The following is a 20893-nucleotide window of genomic DNA, read 5'->3' as shown; positions in this document are numbered from 1 at the left end:
TTCTCCATCTGCACAAAACAGCTCTGTTATTAATAATGGAGAGTCTCTATGCAGAGACATGAAACAGTATCTCCATATGGAAAAATATGAACATGTATGTTTATATATATATGAAATACATTCACAATGTATTTCAGAATATTTTGCCATATTGACCAAAATATTTATAAAATTCATTTATTTTTAAATGTATGGGGAAATATTACACATAGACAAAAGTAACTGTATGTAAATGTGTTTATCAAATCCTTTTGAAAATGTATGAAAATATCCAGAATCCTGTCTGATGTTCTTCACTGTCTGATACCTTTAGAAATGAATTTGTGTTCCAGTATCTTCATTTTAAATCTGATCAGATGATCCTTTAACAGGACAGAAGCGAGTGTTGTGGGTATTGATACTCTGTGAAAATGCAGTTATGATCTGATATCTTGTTTATGTGAAATACATTGTGTGTGAGAGTCTGACTGCAGGATTCAGGATTTCAGTGAAATCATCTTGTATGAAGTCTATATATCTAATATTTCTGATTTTGAGATTTGATGAAAGAGCATAATAAGACTATTAAACTTATTTCTAGAACATTTCAGTTACGTTATTATATGAAGTGAACTGATCTCATCATTTTGCTTAAGTAATAATGCTAAATAAAACAAACATCACGGTCTGCCGGTCATGAGACAGTCTGGTACAGCGGAACGGAGAGGTAAAGAGATGTGAAATGAGATCCTTTTTCCAGGATTGTGTTTTAAGAGAAGTGATTTTGATCCTGAGCGATTATGTTGTTGAGTGATTCCCAGCAAACACAGTTACATTGAGACAATGTTGTGATAACCTGCTGTTTCAGTGCCCACAGCACTGAAATGTAATTGCTCAGATAGTTGTGACGGTTCTGGGTAGCTGCGTTCACTCGTTCCCCAATCCTGTTTCCTGGCCGTAGACGGAGATGAGGAAACAGAGTCAGGACTAGCTGCTCTGAGGTGATACCCAGTCACTTTAGCTTTTCACTGCTGCAGAATTGCAGAGACTTGACAGAGCTCCAAAACACGGGAGCTCTGAGTGGGAGATAAAAACTTCATTATTACATTAGATGATTCCTTTTATGTTTAAAAAATAATAATATTCTGCTTTGGGACTCAGAACTGCACAGACTTTCTCTCTTTGCTCCTCAGCCTCTGCGTGTTTGAGCAACGCCCTTAAAGTGGCCAACGGTTTTCGGCTCACTACCAAAAACACGCCGTTCACTTAATCAGAGCAGCTACTGCAGATTTCAAATATAAATATACACACTCGGCTCTAAAACCAGCTCACAGGCTCTACTGCACTCAAACTATTAGAAAGTTCAAAATGTTTTATCATTAATATTTTTAACAGCTGCAGTCCTGAAATGAGGGCCCTGCTGAAAAAGGACCATTAGAAACCATTAGGATTAAATCCCCCTCAGCCCCCTCAGCGCCACCCCTCACTCCCATCCCTGGTGTTGTGTGTTTGCTGGGTAACCCAACGCTGGAGCTGCCCACTCAGCACAGTGAAACGACTCTGCTGTTGGTTTTAATCAGTTTCCTCTCGTCGATGTTCCTGAACAGAAGCATGAACGTCAGTGAAACTGAGTCGGTTCTGATCTTTCAGTGAAATTAATCCAGTTATCATATTTACTTTATCAGCGTTTGTTTGGCGTTAAACTGATGAGTAAAACTCATCTTTCCTATTGGCTCCTGCTTTACATCGTTCACTCTCCCTCGTTCTGTTATCTGTCCCGCTGACCGCCGTTCAGTGTGGGCATCTTCCTTAAACTCCACTTCACTGCTGAGCTGCTCTGTTATCAGCTGTTTGTTACTGTGTAATTAGCGCTGAGCTTCATTCTGCAGCAGCTCAGTCATACAGAAATAATAAACACTATAGATCTAATAAACCTGCACTGCAAAACACAGAGTGAAATCCTGTCAAGAGAAATGATCTTAAAACCAGTCAGTAAATCTAATATTTCCCATTTTGAGATGGTTCTGCACTGATTATAAGGCTATCTAGCTTTTTAGACATTTGTTTGTTGTTTGTTGTTAAATGATCTCACTGCACTGGTAGATAACTTCGCTGGGTTGAAGCTCATTTCTTACAACAAGCACAATAATCTGCCAACATAGCGAAATTAATTTATTAATAAAATCACTTAAAACAAGTAAATAATGTCTGGAAATAAGTTAAATGCTCTAAAATAAAGCTCACAGCAGCCTCAACAGAAGAAATATTAGATTTATCAACTATATTAAATATAATTTTACTTGATAAGACACGATTTATTCTGCTTTGGGATTCTGAACTGCACAGACTTTCTCTCTTTGCTCCTCAGCCTGTGTGTGTTTGAGCGACTCGTCCCCAAAGCGGCCAGTTTTCAGCTCACTGTGACGAAAATACAGTATTCACTTAAACAGAGCAGCTACAGCAGATTATTAAACTATAAAAATACAAACTCAGCCCTAAAACCAGCTCACAGGCTCTACTGCCCTCAAACTATTGACTTTTATTTATTTATTTTTTTAACAGCTGAATCCTGAAATCAGATAACTTTGTTAATATTTAAGATAATTTTACTTGTCAAGACACCATTTTTTGCAGTGTGTTGACTATTTCTACTATAATTAGTTCATATTCATAAAAGCTACTTAACACAATTGTGTGGAATCACTTGACAACATTTTTGAGAACAACTAATATTTCATTTTTGAATAATACATAAAATCATTCAGTCCATTCATTGAGAATTTACTCAAATCACTTTACATGAATTAAAGTACATACACTGTAAAAACGGCTCATCAGATTAACTTGAATATACTTTATGTGGTAACAAGAAAATTAGTTTTATTTAACCTAATTAAATGAATGATTCTTTCAATCAGTGTCATTTTTTTAACGTTTAAATAAAACTGGTTTAATAGACATGAAGTCATTCTTTAGGTTGATCTGAGGAGCTGTTTTTACTGCGTATTAATCCATAAAGTATCGTACAAGCAACTCTGCACAGCTGTGAGGAGCCACTGGACACAGTATTCCTGACCAGCACTTCAGCGCCTGACATTAACACTGCGCTCTGTATGATGTTCAGCGCTCGGTTCTGACTGAACGAACACGCTTAGCCTCTCTCTGTGTTTCTCTGCTGCAGCTGGGTTCTTCATATTTAGACCATCTCTTAACTGCCTTATTCACACTGATCTGTCACGCCGTCGTGTCATCGCGTAACAGCAAACAGTAGTCCAGTATAACCGAGCAGCGCCGCACTGGAATGACCGAAATGACAGAAATGACCCAAAATATCACTACAGTCACAAACAAAGCAGCCATTTCCCAATATATATGTGTGTATTATGTGGCAGGTTATGTAACATCAGCCTGTGCAGTACGTCTTATCGGTGCTCAGGGGGCTCCAGAAGGCAGCCCACCTTTGCCCACACAGCTTCTTCGAGGGTGCCTTAGTAAAGAAAGTGGTTCTATATAGCAGAGCATGCTGTGATCTGCAATCTGAAATATGCTTTCATGATGTAAAGAACCCTTTAGTCATGCAAATGGTTCTTTGAGTGTTCATGGTTCTACAGAAAACCTATTTCTTTACTAAAGAACCCTTGAAGAACCATCTTTTTAAGAGTGTAGTGCAGAGACTCTGATTAGGAGACAGGATTAGTGTTAGTCTTCATTTTGCTGGTGTGGCTAACAGTCTAAGCCTGAAGCTTTGCTGGAGCTGGGTTAGTTTTATAGCTGTAATTTGAGTGACTACAGACGAGATCTGAGATTTCTGATGGACGACTGCAGAACCGACAGAACCAGCATGTTGTCACGTCCAAATAAACAAAAAAACGTATTTTCATATTTGCTGATTTCTCCACATGGTTGTGAGCTCAGCAGCTGCTCTGCCCTGGGTGTTGTGTGTAAATGTTACTTCAAGAAATTTTCACGTTACACGATATCAGACATCTGATCAGAGAAAAAGACCCAGTAGATCTACATTTTAATAAAGACTCCCAAAAACTGAACACAGTGATTTATATTTAGTATTTGTCACTAAGTCCAGTTAAACGGACTAATTTTACTCTCTTTATAATGAAACATGCAGCTGGTCAGTGTCTACAAGCGCTGACGATAAACACCATATGATCTGAAAAGAATATTGTGTTGTATTTTTGTATTGTGACCATTTATCACAATAATGATCAATATTATCACATCAGTAATCAATATTAATGAATAATGTTTTTGCCTTGTCCTGTAAAGCCACTTCGAGATGTCTGTTTTTCTTTGGACAGTTGTGCTGGTCAGCACCAAAACCAGAAGTGTTTAGGATGCTGGGTGAGCAGCTAAACCAGCACCAGACCAGTTTAGACCAGCCTGGAATTCACACTGGTCTGTGCCGGTTTTAGTCCAGTCCTGTCTGAATCCTCCTCACAGCAGTGCAACACATAATATATAATAATAATAAATAATAAATTCTGCTGCAACTGCAACTACCCTCGAGTTCAAAACAGGGCTGCTGTTATCTAGAACACTGGGGCTAATCAGAGACTGAATGTGACTCCAGGTGATGTTTACTGAGCTGAATGAGCTTCACAGCCCGGCGCTGCCGTATCTGGAGGCTTGTTTTATTTCATTCTGTTTAATATTAAATCGTAAATCTCAGCGCTGAAGTGAACGTCGGGGTTAATTTGGGGAAATTATTACACAGATACTTCATCACAAATCAGATCAGCCAGTTTAGTCCCACAAACAGCATCAGCTGAAATGAAACTAATCCACTCAGAGCGTCAGAAACCGCTTTAACATGAAAGTCTATTAGAGTCACAGTAACCAACCTCTCAGCCGCAGAACCGAACCGTTAAACACGCCGAACACCGCGTTTGGGGAGGGGGGGCTGATGGTGACCGGGTCAATTAGATTTTTATCTATGAAGGCAGAGCTGACCACAGTGTGACCCCTTAACCAGGGAACAAACATGTTTATATAACAGAGGGACCCGTCTCTGTCCTGGTTCCTGTTCTGATCTCAGTCCCTGTCCAAGTCTCTGTCCATGTCTCTATCCTCTGTCCTTGTCTCTATCCCAGTCTTAGTCCGGATCTCTGTCCCTGTCTCTATCCCAGGCCCTGTCCCTGTCTCTATCCCAGTCTTTGTCCTTGTCTCTGTCCTCTTTCTCTGTCCCTGTCTCTATCCCAGTCTTAGTCCGGGTCTCTGTCTCTATCCAGTCCCTGTCCTAGTCTATGTCCCTGTCTTTATCCCAGTCTTAGTCTGGGTCCCTGTCTCTATCCCAGTCTCTGTCCCTGTCTCTATCCCAGTCTTAGTCCAAGTCTCTGTCCATGTCTCTATCCCAGTTTCTATCCCTGTCTCTGTCCCAGTCTCAATGTCTGTCTCAGTTGCTGTCTTTGTCCCTGTTCCATGTCTCTGTCCTGGATCCAGTCCTTTTAAGGGGCTAGACCAAATCACTGAAAATCTATTTTACAAATTAAAGTTCCATACGAGTAAAATAAAATGAAGCTGATGTAAAGATTAAGAGATGCCAGAAGAATGAGGATCGAGAGAGAGAGAGAGGGAGAGAGAGAGAGAGAGAGAGAGAGGGAGAGAGAGAGAGATAGAGCACTGTGTTACGTTGGCGAGGAAGAAACTGTGTCCTGCTTTACTGCAGCGCATGAAAAAGATCCAAAACCCACACAGTCCACCTGCCCTCCACCCACACACTCAGACACACTCAGACACAAACACACACACACTCACACACACACACACACACTCTGCTGAAACATCTCTCACGATCCACACAATCACACTTTAATTTAGCAGCAAATAAACTCACACAGATTCTGCTTTGTGTGTGTGTGTCTGAGTGTGTTTGTGTGTGTGTGTGAGTGTATGTGTGTGTGTGTGTGTGTTCACTCACGGACGCTCTTCACAATGTTTAAACTGTAGCTGTAGTTTTCCAGAGTGTTCCCGCTCTCTCCGCTCTGCACTAACCTGCACAAACAGAACACGACAAGAACACGATTAAACACACCAAACGCTCGAGCTGAAACAAGAGAGCAACTCAGGAACAGGAGATTAAACACATTAAACACAGATTTCCCCAACTTTATATACATATTTAAACATCTGAGATGTAAACAGAGCCATTCAGAGCGGTTCAGCAGTGGTTTGGTGTGAAACGCTCTGTTCTAGAGAAACTTACTGAGTCAGAACTGTTCACAGTGGTGGTGATAGGAACCAGACGTCCACCTCTAAAAGCTCCCTCACAGAAAGTTCCTACATGAAATGGTTATGAATTCACTGCCTGATGACTGAGAGACTGTTTTATGATAGTTTAGAGAACTTAAACTCCATTCATGGTGGAGGGATACATGCAGGGCGCTGTGAGGCCAAATAGTCCCCAAAGAAAACTTATTATTTCAGTAATAAACTTATTATTATTTATACATTCCATATAAACTCAGAAGACTTGTGTAGGTTCACTGGTGGTTCTGGATAGTTAATAAAATGTCTATATTTGTGTTGTAGTCATGGCGACCCCTGGTTCCTATCACCACCACTGTAAAGACATCTGAACCGTTTCACACCAAACCACTCTGAATCTCTCTGATTACACCTCACACACTCAGTTATCAGGGAATTTAGAACAATCCCCTTTAATAAGTTACTTAATTATAACTCTTTATAAAAACACACACACACATATACACACACACACACATACACACACACACATACACACACATACACATGCTGTTCTTACCTGAGTGTGTTGTTGTCTGTGCTGAGTGAGTGTGTGTGCTGGTCCTGCACGCTGCAGGCTCCGGTCCGAACGCTCAGCTCCTCCATCTCTCCTCTGAGCCGCCAATCTCCCGTCGCTACCGGCGACCAAGAGGAGGCTCCGCCCACCGCCCCATCGCTTAGCAACCCACAGCCAGAGCCGAGAGGGGAGGGGTTAGAGAACGGGGAATAAAAAAAAACACAGTGTGAGTCTCTCTCGTACACACACACACACACACACTCACACACTCTGAGATTCCAGTGTACACACACACACACACACACACACACTCTGAGATCCACACACACACACACACACACACACACTCTGAGATTCCAGTGTACACACACACACACACACACACACACACTCTGAGATTCCAGTGTACACACACACACCACACACACACACTCTAAGATTCCAGTGTACACACACACACACACACACTCTGAGATTCCAGTGTACACACACACACACACACTCATTACACACATTCTACAAACAATAAACTCACTAAAGTAAAATCACTCTACTCGTCATTTCTGCTCTATCACTCAGCTCAGTGTCCAGCTGTCTGCAGTCCGGTCAGGTAAGGATCACACCTGCTCAGATCACATACAGACACCCTACAGTTCTCCTCCTGGACTGTGGGAGTGTCAGTGTTGCGTTCTGCTCAGATATATACTCAGAGTCAGTGTTAGAGTGGACTAGAGTGGACTAGAGTGGACAGGAACTCTCTCAGACTCACTGCTGTCATCCTCACCTCACAGCGCCGCAGCTGTCATTACAGCAAAGAGACGCTTCGCCAAGAAAGAGAAGAAATGATGCAGAAACAATGTAGGCGACTCGAGTGGGTTTCTGTTTGGTCTGAACACACACACACACACACACACACACACACACACACATACAGGGTGCGGAGGTGTGTGTGGGGGGGTATTTATTTGAGCTGAAGATTGAATAAATCAGTGTGACCTTGATGTTCTGTGTGCATGGCTGCCTATTTAACTGAGTGTGTGTGTGTGTGTGAGGGAGTGTGAATGAAATAACATGCCACAGTTCCACCAGGGGGCGCAGCACTATTATAACACAGTGAACTTGTTATGCTGTGGTACCACCAGGGGTGCAGCATTAAAATAACATAGTGAACTCACCGGTGGTTTCGGGGTGAGAGGGGAGATCTGCTGACCGCTGTGCTCCGACTAGAGTCTGCGTGGGATCTTGAGGACGGGGAGGGGCCTGTGGAGAAAGGGGCGGAGCTAAATAAACCAGAAAACGGAATGCATCTAAAACATGAGTGCGGTCATTCAGCTGGAAACATTAAAATGAAATTAAAATAGAATAGAATGGAATAGAATAGAAACCAATACAGCAGAACATTTCAATTGTTATGTGAAACATGACTGCAGAACTCCAGAGGGCGCCCACGAGCAAACGAGTTAAAGAATGGAGTTAAACAGATAAAAAAAAAAAAAAAAAAACAATACTTGGTTTTTAGTCATTTGTACAGAAACTTCCTTTAATTTTGGAAAGAAGGAGATTTTATTACGTTTAAAAATCAAATTATATTTCTGTTTTTCTGATTGGTTAACATTACTGCTACTGAGTTATGATTGGTTAGCGTTACTGCTACTGAGCGCTGATTGGTTAGTGTTACTGATACTGAGAGCTGATTGGTTAGCGTTACTGCTACTGAGAGTGGATTGGTTAGCATTACTGCTACTGAGAGCTGATTGGTCTGCATTACTGCTACTGAGAGCTGATTGGTTAGCATTACTGCTACTGAGAGCTGATTGGTTAGCATTACTGCTACTGAGTGCTGATTGGTCTGCATTACTGCTACTGAGTGTTGATTGGTTAGCGTTACTGCTACTGAGAGCTGATTGGTTAGCGTTACTGCTACTGAGAGCGGATTGGTTAGCGTTACTGCTACTGAGAGCGGACTGGTTAGCATTACTGCTACTGAGTGCTGATTGGTTAGCATTACTGCTACTGAGAGCGGATTGGTTAGCATTACTGGGTCGGCCTCTCAGGCACAGTTTTAGAATGGTTTAAATCATATTTAAGTAATAGGCAGTTCATGGTTTCACTTGGAAATCATTCATCAAAACGATTTGCCGTTTCTTGTGGAGTCCCCCAAGGTTCAGTCTTAGGGCCTTTGCTTTTCTCTTTGTACATGCTACCTCTATGTGATGTTATTAGGAAACATAGTATAAATTTTCATAGCTGTGCTGACGACACCCAGCTATACATTACTATTCCTTCTGAAGATCAAGACTCTGTAGACAGACTAACCAGCTGTGTGTCAGATATTTCTCAGTGGATGTCGCAAAATTTTCTACAATTAAATCATGAAAAAACTGAAATACTGATTGTTGGTACAGAAACTCACAGAAAAATGATTTTTTAGAAACTTGGTTCTTTAGCTTCATCTACCAAACCTGAAGTACGAAACCTGGGTGTGATCTTAGACTCTGAGCTCTGTTTTACCCCACATGTAAACACAGTCACTAAAGTAGCTTTTTATCATTTCAGAAATATCACTAAAGCTCTGCCTTTTCTATCTCAGAGCGACGCAGAGAAACTTGTTCATGCATTTATTACAAGCAGACTTGACTACTGTAATGATCTTCTTACTGGACTTCCTAAGAAAACTACACATCCCTTACAACTCGGACAGAATGCAGCAGCATCCTAACAAAAACAACACAGACAGATCAGATCAGTCCCGTTTTAAAAGATCTGCACTGGCTGCCTGGATCATTCAGGATAGATTTCAAGGTTCTGCTACTAGTCTTTAAAGATCAAAACAACCTTAAAGCACCTGCTTACATCACAGAGTGTCTGTCTGTTTATCCGGCACGCAATCTAAGATCTGCAGATAGAGGCCATCTACAGACACCCTCTGTAAAATACAGAAAACATGGAGAGACTCTTTCAGTTATTCTGCTTCTAAACTGTGGAGCTCAGTTCAGCTTTTATTAGACAGTCAAGCACAGTGCTCACTTTTAAGAAGCACCTAAAAACGTATCTCTTTAATTTAGCATTTAACTAAAACTGAATGTCTCGTTTTTTTATCTTCTAATTTAATCTTCTTCATTTTCTTCTGATTCTAATTAAGTACTAATGATCTTTTCTATAACTATGTTTTATCACCTGTCTGTAAAGCACTTTGAGCTGCCACTGGCATGAGAAGTGCTAAATAAATAAAATTATTATTATTATTATTATTATTATTATTATTATTATTATTATTCGGGGTCCCACAAAACAAACACTGCATATATTACACATATCGAAGACTCTGTGAATGTGAGTGTAATATTACTGAGAGCAGCTCAGTTACTCAAACTGCTGCTACTGACACTGAAACTCCAAAGTTTATGACTTTAAAGTTTTTTGTGTGAACCCATATGGAAAAAACATCTTTATTTATTTAAACATCTAAACGTATTTATCACATATATTTTAGCAACATATGAAAATGGCCCAACATGTATTAGTTAAATATATTTTAAATGCATTTATCTGTATTAGTTATTATCTGTGTTCAGTTGTGTGTAATGAAGGTTCCAGATGTAACTAAACGTACTGACATCTGTGATCTGCACTGTACTTTACATTAACCATGTACGTCTGCAGTCAGACTCTCACACACAATGTATTTCACATAAACAGGGTTGGGACAGCTAATGAAAGATTAGTAGTTAGTTTCTTTGTAGCTACTTTCCCAAAATTTATAGCTGCTACAGTTTAGCTACTTTCAAAGCGTGACTGTCAGAATGTTTGTGACTCTCCACCTGACACACCAAACAAGCCCAACCGATACTGTGAACAAGACACTGCATTTAATCATGAGCCAGAAAGAAACGCTGCAAATATACAAAAAGATCACCAGAAATGACTTTAAGTGACCAACAATCAAACTTACACAACCAAAGGCGTGATATCCAACAAGAAGGTAGATTAACTAAAGGCAAAGTCAACAATTCCGGGTTTTTCCTCACAAAAATCAACAAAAATAACCGAAACCAAACCAAACAACTTTGTGCAAGGCATTGTCAACTGCTGAAATAAACCTGCTCCAATTTAAACATTTCAGCAAGATTCAGACAGACAGGACATTCAGAGTCCTGTTAAACTTCAGCAACACTTCAGCCTCTTAGGTACTTTCAGGTAAAATAACAGAATCATCCTTTGCAGAAAATAAAGTTTACACAGTTTAACAATAAATGGTCTTAAACGCTGGAGTTAACGTATGACTGCTAACAGGGCCACAACTAGGATCAGAATTTTTGTGAGGTCCATGTTGCAGAAATGTTACTCACATCTGATTGTGTTTAAAATAACTACAAATATGAGTTTTAACGCAACAATAAGTTTCTCATTTTGTTTATTTTATTCAATCACTGCTCCTTTTTTACCCATCTATCACTGTTATGCACCTTTTTCTTTTATTTGTTCCTTCTTCATCCGTTCTTCCATAAACTTCTATTAATGTTCCATAAACGTATTTGACTTCAATTATGCAGTTTAGGTTTAATTCATCATTTAACTATTTATTTATGTTTATTTTTTAGCTAAAAATACATTAAACCTACATTAAATCAGGCGATAGTTTCAACTGATTTTGTTTCATTTACCTCCCTAGCTCTCTCTCTCTCTCTCTCTCTCTCTCTCTTTGCTTGTCTCTTTTGCATCTCTCTCCTCACTGATCATTGTAAAAGCACCCATTAAACAGATGTTATAACAGGCTGTCTGTACCAAAGCCCAGCTAGAGGGAAAGGCAGCTACTCATATAGTTAATGAGACAAAATATAGTCTAATATAGCTGATTTCTTAATGTTTGCTGCATGATACTATACCTTCAATATGCTGGTTAACAGTGAACGTCCTCATGTTTGTAGTCTGTTATGAGTAACACAATATAACTGTAATTTCACATCTTATCTCTAATATAGCCGACTGTGGAGCCTGTAGCCTAAACTGAGCAGCTACTGGAGCCAGACTAAAGCAGCTGATTTGGCAGCCCAAGCAAAAAAATGAAATATAGTATTTTCATTTTACAGTCTTAATGTATTGATTGTGCTCATAAACTCAGCTAGCTACATTTTTGCCATAGCGATGTTATGTGTTAGCTTATAGCCTGTGTGCTGCAGACCTGAACAGCTCAACAAGTCAAAGTTACTCTGGTTCTCAGGGCTGTGCAGCGTCTCATACAGAGACAAACAGAGCGGGCAGTTCAGTCTATGGCCGAGCTACAGCTGGACTGAGGTCAGCGGAGAACCTCTCACTGCTCGCTGTGGAGTTTCATCGCTTTTTGAATCTCATAAAACGCTGAGAAACTTCTGAGGAGCTCGGAGTCCTGACGCTAGTTACGAACATCGCAGGCGCTGATTACTGAACTGCGGACAGCAACAATCAATAAGCGGAGATTGGAGGGTTGAGAAAATAACGAGGAGCTTGGCAGATTTTGATTGGCCATAATTCAGTGACAGCGCTCAAAGAGAACAAATCAAATTTCATATTTAAGATTTAAGACGAACATCAATAATTTGGAGATGGACTTATTTGCATTTATAATCACTCCAGCTGGTTTCCTGATACGTTTAATTTGCAACTAGAAACTGTCAAACACTGAGTCGTGAAGTCAGCTTCTCGTTCGAATTATCCCGTTCCACCTTAAATGGCGCAGCAGTAACGTACATTCTGGCGCCTCATGCACCATTTAAGGTGGAACGGGACAATTCGAACAAGAAGCTGGTAAACGAGAATCTGACTTCAGCCTCGGAAAAAGTCAGAAGTTCAGAGACATTTTTTTTTTTTTTTATTTTTACCTGATTTTTCTCCCCAATTTAATCGTCTCCAATTCCACCCCGCTAGTTAGTCTCCCCCAATCACACGATGCTATCAACGCTAGGAGGGTGAAGGCTAACACAGGCTTCCTCCGAGACCTGTGAAGCACCACCGCTTCTTTTCGAACTGCCGCTCACGCAACGTCACTGGACAGCCGAACGCGCGAGGAGGAAAGCGCCAACCGCCAGATCTGTTACGTCAGCATCGCGCTGAGTGATGGGGGGAGAAGGGGGGGCCATCCTACCCCCCCAGAGAGAGCGAGCCAATTGGGCTCTCTTGGACTCCCGGCTACGGACGGCTGTAGCATCACCAGGGATCGAACTCGCGATGTCCTGATGAGGGACAACGCTTAGACGGTTGCGCCACTCGGGAGCCCCCGTTCAGAGACATTTTACATTGTAAAGTTTCCTGACTGAGATGTGAGAGAAGCAGCTAAAGCTGAGCTAAAGCTTAAAGCAGAGCTGAGTGAGTCTGAGTTTCTGTTTATATTATATTTTTAGCCTGTATCAGGACATCAGCGCACACTGAGACTTCTTTACAGCCAAGATGGTAAAACAGATATAAAATGCTTCGGTTGTGACCCCTGAGCTGAGCCTGTAAGGGGTGGTCAGTGCGTGGGGGCAGCGCGTGACCATTTGCTCCAACTGTCTGTGGCTCAGTCCTGATTGCACGGCCGCCACCAGCCCAGTTACCGACCGCGCTCTGTGGTTCATTTTGCATGGATTGACTGAGGCCTGTAGCGAAAATTCTAGCAAAAATGATCACTATAGCTACACGAACATTTGTAGGCGCTACAGCTGTTAGGTTACTCCCTCATCCCTGCACATAAACAAGATATCAGATCATAACTGCATTTTCAGAGTATCAATACCCACAACACTCGCTTCTGTCCTGATAAAGGATCATCTGATCAGATTTAAAATGAAGATACTGGAACACAAATTCATCTCTAAAGGTATCAGACAGTGAAGAGCATCAGACAGGATTCTGGATATTTTAATTTGTACTGTGTAATATTTTCCCATACATTTCAAAATAACTGTATTTAAAAATATATTTGGTTAATATGGCAAAATATTCTGATGTACATTTTAGGGTTTGGACTGTATTTCAGCATCGACTGCAGTGTGTTTGAAATGTATTTCAAATATATTAAAATACCCCTATATATTTTTTTTCATATGGGTGCATATAACTAGATAAGAAACCACAAAAATCACAACAAACACAGAATAGCTAGGAAGCTATACTGCTAACCCTTTTATAGTTAGCTAACTAGTTAGCACATTAGCATGTTATAGAGGATAGGTGTTTCTTCAGTTAGCAAAACAACAGCTTGCTAATTCTAGCCAGCTAGCTCTTAGCATCTTAAAAGAAGAAGCTGATGTATGTTTACTAACAGTAGGAGTAGCATATGGGGAAAAAACAGAGAGTAAAGAGGCACAAAGGTAGCTTAGCAGCAAACAAGAGGTCGAGTGGTCAACTAACGATCTAGCAGCTCGCTAGCCAGTGAGCGTTAGTGGACAGCCAGCATCAGCTAGTGCAGTGAATTCAGCTTCAATTTTAAGCCAACTAGCTCATTCAAGACGGTTTTCTCCTCTAAATCAATGAAAATGCAGTCAAATCAAGCTGTCAACAGTTTAGAAAGTACAAAGCGTTGATATTTATATCGTGTTTGCGTGGTTATCACTGAAAACATTGTAATTTCATCTCAGCGATCACTGCTGCTGTTGTTGGCGTGTTGTATATAATAAATCAGTACTTTGGACCGTGTACTTCAGCCCTCCAGCCTGTCCCGTTTACACCACCACAAACCTTAAGCAGCGTCTGGGTGGAAAATCCCTGAGAGCTTCCTTAAACAGGTTAAAGTGCAGGACGGACCTGAAAGGTGTTTATGGCGTGATGTTCTAATGTTCTAATCTGAGAGACTTTACACTGTTTTGCTTTAAGTAGGACACGGATACACAGCCTTATACATGTAGAATAACCAGCAGACAGTCTGCACTCACAGCAACTACTACCGTACAAACAACAGGAGAGGGTTTTACATCACGACACACTGAATACTAAAAATAAATAATAAATCTCTCACCAGTAGATGAACTTTAGTAGCTTTAGTTGGAATGTGGTTAAAAGAACTCTGTGAAGTACTTTCATTTTTGTTCTGTCAGTGTGGAACCCTCAGAGCCTTACAGATATTCAGAGAAGGCCTAAACACAGTTCTGTAATATTTAGTTCATTATTATTTAATAGAAGCATTTTGCTCATTGTGTTTAAGTTCTGTTAGTATTGGGTAACACTTTTATTTCATTGTTGAGTTTTATTAGAAACAAAAGAGATAAAATCATGAAACATCCAACAGAAAATTATCCAATCAGGATTGTTCCCTCTCTGTGGTATCTAGGTAGATACAGCTGAGCTTACATTTACGGTATTAGCAGACGCTGTTATCCAGAGCGACTTACAATTTGATCTTTTGTTTTTAGACAGGTAGGTGAAGGGTGTGTTAGTAGTCTTGCCCAAGGACTCTTATTGGTATAGTGTACAGTGTTTACCCAGACAGGTGATTGACCCCAGTCAACAGCGTAGAAGGCAGAGGTGTTACCCACTACACTACACCAACCACATAGCTGCTCTCTGATTGGTTAGGACTTCAGGAGCTGGACTGAAGGCCTTACACCAACCAACCAATCACACTCTGATTTACAATTTACAATGGATGGAACCAAACAAATGTCACTCTAGTCCATCTGGAAGTTCTAGATATGTCACTGTGAATACAAACTATAGTCTAAGCAGTGTTCCGGGTAGTTGTTAGGAATGTAAAACAGTGGCGGCAGCTCTATACAGGACAGAGAGTCAGTGTAACACTGATACACACAAGCTCAGATATATGATAATGTCTGATACGAGATTCAAATAAAACACATGCAATGACCTTTACAAGCTTGATGAACCCCTTAAATGGACGGCAGGCCCAAAGTTTTAGTACACACTTATATACCTATAATCTAAGAATAGCTCAGCCAGTTTGCATTGAAGTCCCTGTAGTTACTGAATAATAAGTCTGGGATTTTAAGGTGTTAAACTAGAACAGTCAAAAAAGGTTCACATGATCGCTGTTAGCTTAGCGCTAATATACTACTAGAAGTACCATAGGGGCGCTAGCAGAAATTTGCATTATAGGTATTATTTTGAAAAATTATTTATTTTTTTCCTCAGATTTTGATGTTTATGGTCTGAACTGAAGGCCGAGCTCTAACAGTCTCGGTTCACTAAAGGATTATATAACATTACAACGACTCATCCATTCATACACATCACTGTTGACTCTACAGAGCTCTGGTGCTAACGCTAGCATACTGATCTGCCCTGACTAATAACTCCAATACACAGCATTTAATTCTAATCACACAGCAGATTTTATATTTTGCCCACATCATTGCTCGCATTTCATTTGGCCGAATCCCAGATGTTGCAGTGTTATATTACATCCTGTGTTCACAGCTCAGACTGCAGCTCTATAACTCAGCGTTCTGACACGGCGTCTGTGGGAATTCTCACAAAATAAACCAACATGCATGACTGTAATTTCACTAACACAGCAGTGAATCCACACAGCAATAAATATGATCAATAATCTGCTCAGAGATTTCAATTTACATTTAAAAATGTAATAAACATGCAATTTTTTCTTCAGTGTTAAATGTAGACTTTTCTCTTCTGAGCTAATCTGCTATAGGTTGAATGGATGGAGCTTAACTTCTGTAGGCTGAATGGGTGGAGCTTAACTTCTGTAGGCTGAATGGGTGGGGCTTAACTGCTGTAGGCTGAATGGGTGGAGCTAAACTGCTACAAGCTGATTGATGGGTATATGCAAATTACTTGGTTTTTGTGACATGACTGGTTTTGCAGTTTAGTTTCCGTATATGAGCTGCTTGTACTGGATATTAAAGACACTTTAACAATGTTTATATACTTCATTAAACTCTTTAATTGAGAAATGAGAGGGAGGTTCAGTTTTGGGCCCTTTAAACTTTTAATCACAAATAATGAAATAATGAAAATAATCAACACAAATAATGCAGAACAGAACCAGGAGGATTTCACATGATATGGTAAACAAAAAGTGGGTGTGTCTTCTGAAATTCCTCCATATATTACACTCCTAAGTACCAAACATCACTAATAACACACACACACCTCACACACACCTCACTCACTCTGAACTATTAAACTTGTCCATCTGGTTCTGACCGGTTTGATTTGTAGAGCAGGCAGATGAGTGTGTGTGTGTTTGTGTTTCTAATTGTTCTCAGTCTGACGACCAACACACACACACACACACACACACACACACACACACACACACACACACACACACACACGCACACACACACACCCTGCAGCTCTTAGAAACTACATTCTGAACTGAACTCTCTCACATTCACTTTCAGATCTTCACCTGAGACACAGATTTAACTGAAACAGAAACATCTGAAGCTTCAAAACTAAATAATATTAACAATAAAGATCATAAAATCTATTTTCAGTTGACTCTGGCTTGCCAACTAAAAGAGTCCACCCACAATTCAAAATTCCTCCATAATTTAGTGGCAAACAGAGTGGTTCAGAGTGGTTTGGTGTGAAACGCTCTGTTCTAGAGAAACTTACTGAGTCAGAACTGTTCACAGTGGTGGTGATAGGAACCAGACATCCCCCTCTAAAAGCTCCCTCACAGAAAGTTCCTACATGAAATGGTTATGAATTCACTGCCTGATGACTGAGACCCTGTTTTATGATAGTTTAGAGAACTTAAACTCCATTCATGGTGGAGGGATACATGCAGGGCGCTGTGAGGCCAAATAGTCCCCAAAGAAAACTTATTATTTCAGATTTTCCACTATTTTCCATCATCGACATTCCATATAAACTCAGAAGACTCGTGTAGGTTCACTGGTGGTTCTGGATAGTAAATAAAATGTCTATATTTGTGTTGTAGTCATGGCGACCCCTGGTTCCTATCACCACCACTGTAAAGACATCTGAACCATTTCACACCAAACCACTCTGGATCTCTCTGTTTACATCTCACACACTGAATTATGGGGAAATTCAGAAAATTGGGAGGACTTCCCCTTTTAAACTGACACTATAACTACATTAAAATGATAAGTGTCTCAATACAGATCATAAAAGCCTGAAAGACTGGATCACTGAATAAATGAATGAATAAATGAATGAGTGAGCGAGTGAGTAAATGAGTGAGTGAGTGAGCGAGTGAATGAGTGAGTGTGTGAGCGAGTGAGTGAGTGAGCGAGTGAATGAGTGAGTTAGTGAATGAGTGAGCGAGCGAGTGAGTGAGCGAGCGAGTGAGTGAGCGAGCGAATGAATGAGCGAGCGAGTGAATGAGTGAGTGAGTGAGTGAATGAGTGAGTGAGTGAATGAGTGAGTGAGTAAGTGAGTGAGTGAATGAGTGAGTGAGTGAGTGAGTGAATGAGTGAGTGAGTGAGTGAATGAGTGAGTCAATGAGTGAATGAGTAAGTGAGTGAGTGAATGAGTGAGTGAGTGAGTGAGTGAATGAGTGAGTGAGCAAGTGAGGCAGGAGTTCTCACTGTGTTGTTGTTCTGATGATGATGACTGGAGTTTCTTTCTCCTCATGCTGCGGTAGAATCTGGAGTTCCGGCGGATTGGTGCTCTGGTCAGTTGCTCTTCGTCCTCCTCGTCTTCGTCCGGTACAGGAGTGGGGGCCGCGGGGGGTTTGGGGGACGCCGGCTCCGCAGCCTTCTGACCCCACTTACCCCGGAACAGAGCTGTCATCGCCATGGCGATGCCCCCTGACCCCGACGACTTTAGGGGCAGAAACCAGCGCTCAGAAAATCCATGAGGTGGACACGAACACACTAAACTACTGCAGATACTCTCTCTCTCTCTCTCTCTCTCTCTCTCTGTCTGTCTGTCTCTCTCTTTCTCTGTCTGTGTCTCTCTCGCTCTCTGTCTGTCTGTATCTCTCTCTCTCTGTCTCTGTCTGTGTCTCTCTCTCTCTCTGTCTGTCTGTATCTCTCTGTCTCTGTCTGTGTCTCTCTGTCTCTTTCTCTCTCCTTTCTTTCTTTTCTTTTTTTCACTCTTCTTCTTTCTCTCTCTTTTTTATTCCCTCTCGTTCATTCTCTGTTCTCTCTCTCTACCTGGAGCTCAGGTGTGTTATTAGTCTCAGGTTTACACTCTCACTCGCTCACTCGTCTCTCTCTCTCTCTCTGATTCAGATTTCCCACAAGACTCTCTGTCACTCCTCCCTCCATTCTCTTTCACTCTCAGCTCCTCCCTCATTCCTTCTCTCTCTCTTCTCTCTCTCTCTCTCTCTCTCTCTCTCTCTCTGTGCTGTACTTTCCTCGCTCGTCCTGTGCGACTGTATCAGGTAAAGTCACTCACCTGAGGTTCTGAGTGAACGCTGCAGTATCGACTCGCCCCGCACTGACCTCTCTCTCTCTCTCCCTCACACACACCTGCTGCCTGTGTGAGTGTGTGTGGTCGTGGCGGTGTGTGTGTGTGTGCGCACTGTGGTCAGTCTCTGAGTTCTCTCTGTTCAGCCGATCAGCTGACTGCTCAGAGTTCAAAGGTCACACTTTTGAACTGTGTGTAAAACACTCCCCATAATCCTGCTGCACACAAACACACACACAAACACACACACACTACAGCAGTGTGGTTAGTGAACAGATGAATATGAATATAAATAATATAATACAGTAATAATAAAATATAAACAGAGATTATAATCATTTCTTTCTTCTTCCTGCTGTTTTCACTGGGGACACTAGAGGGCAGCAGGAATAGCTCCTCTGTAACACTCTCAGGCAGCGGTGCAGCTACACAGTTTTAGTGGGAGATGTGTCTTTGCGGGGTGTGGGGGGGTTGTGTCCACAGACTTCTGGTTTAGTACAGACTTACACTTACAATCCTGTTCCCTCTTTGTAGACTGACCGTGTGGACTTTGTGTGTAACAGTTTGTGTGTGTTAGATGTGATAACGTTTTCCACATGTGATGATGTCATCGTCCACATGTGATGAATGAGTGTATTTTCTCTGTGAGGCTAATTCCGCTCCTCACAGCTGCTGCTGTAAAATATTCCTGAAAGTGAAAAAGTACAGCTGAACATGATCACACTGTGATCACCCCTCATCACCGAGCTTCAGTTTTAGTTTTCATCAGTTCATCATTCATCTGAATGACACTGAGCTCCTCTCAGACTGCAGTTAACCCCCCACTACCGCTGGAGAACCTGAGGGGTTTGGCCACCAGGGGCCGGCGTTGCGCTGGGGTTATACTGGGTGATCGTACCTGAGAAAGGGAGAGTGATTAAAGTCCCTCCTGACAGAGAGATGATGATCAGGCTCAGTCTGAATGGAGATGAAGTTCACAGGTGCTCAGTCCTGGGTTTAGATCCAACACCTGGCTCTGATGGTCAGACACACCTGGAGGCCTCATAACCGGGATCACATTCAGAATCAAAACCTTTACTCACCAAAAACCAGGAGTTTCTCTGGCTGTAGGTGTCAGCATAAAATTTAAAAAGATATATATATATATATATATATATATATATATATATATGTATGTATGTATGTATATGTATAAAATAGACAACACAGACAATGTGTGAGGTACATATATACAATACATACAGCTAAATGAATGAGCTGCGTCTGCATTTAAACTTGTTGCAAAATACATGTTTTATTAATATGTTTACATTTATATGTACATTATTATATTATTTATATTATTATTTTTATAACTTGTTCTATTTATTACTAGGTGCAAAACACATTTCATTCAAACCCACAATTCAATGTTTGTTACTGATGGTTCTGATTTGGTCAGGGTCCAGATTTAATCCCTATAGTGAATATTTGGACTCACATTAAACCCAAACCAGCTCAGCAGTGTTTCTCAGCTGTGTGAAGCCGTCAGTGCTGAGTGGATCAATACTGACTCCTCTTTCTGTGAAAGACTGTCTGCAGGTTTACACACTGAACTCCAACATTTAAAGACAATCAGAGTGAAAATCTCTCTCAGACTACTTTACTGCAGCTCTTTGATTAATGATGTTATTAAGGTGCAAATTCTTCTCTTTTTGCTAATTTGTGCCATTTAAATGTTTCAGATCACAAATTTTAATATAAGATAAAGACAACATGAGTAAACACAGAATGCAGCCTTTAAATCATTATTCCATTTACTAAAGATAAAGATTTAGT

General features: G+C 40.9%; 1 protein-coding gene across 1 annotated transcript in view; it reads right to left on the bottom strand.

Moving 5' to 3' along the window:
• Positions 1–19203, bottom strand: part of ngef (neuronal guanine nucleotide exchange factor) — a 40709-nt gene extending 21506 nt beyond the window's left edge. The window contains exons 1-5 of the mRNA XM_036555927.1: positions 19064–19203; positions 18250–18484; positions 7933–8017; positions 6761–6916; positions 5915–5988 (exon numbers count right to left, since the gene is read on the bottom strand). Coding sequence (XP_036411820.1) covers positions 5915–5988; positions 6761–6916; positions 7933–8017; positions 18250–18460 — 526 coding nt within the window. The 5' untranslated portion in view covers positions 18461–18484; positions 19064–19203. The remainder of the gene's footprint in view (positions 1–5914; positions 5989–6760; positions 6917–7932; positions 8018–18249; positions 18485–19063) is intronic.
• Between the last annotated feature and the right edge of the window lie 1690 nt (positions 19204–20893).

The sequence above is a fragment of the Colossoma macropomum genome, unplaced genomic scaffold (assembly GCF_904425465.1).
Source record: "Colossoma macropomum unplaced genomic scaffold, Colossoma_macropomum, whole genome shotgun sequence".
Lineage (NCBI taxonomy): Eukaryota > Metazoa > Chordata > Actinopteri > Characiformes > Serrasalmidae > Colossoma > Colossoma macropomum.
This window is presented reverse-complemented; position numbering and strand designations above follow the sequence as displayed.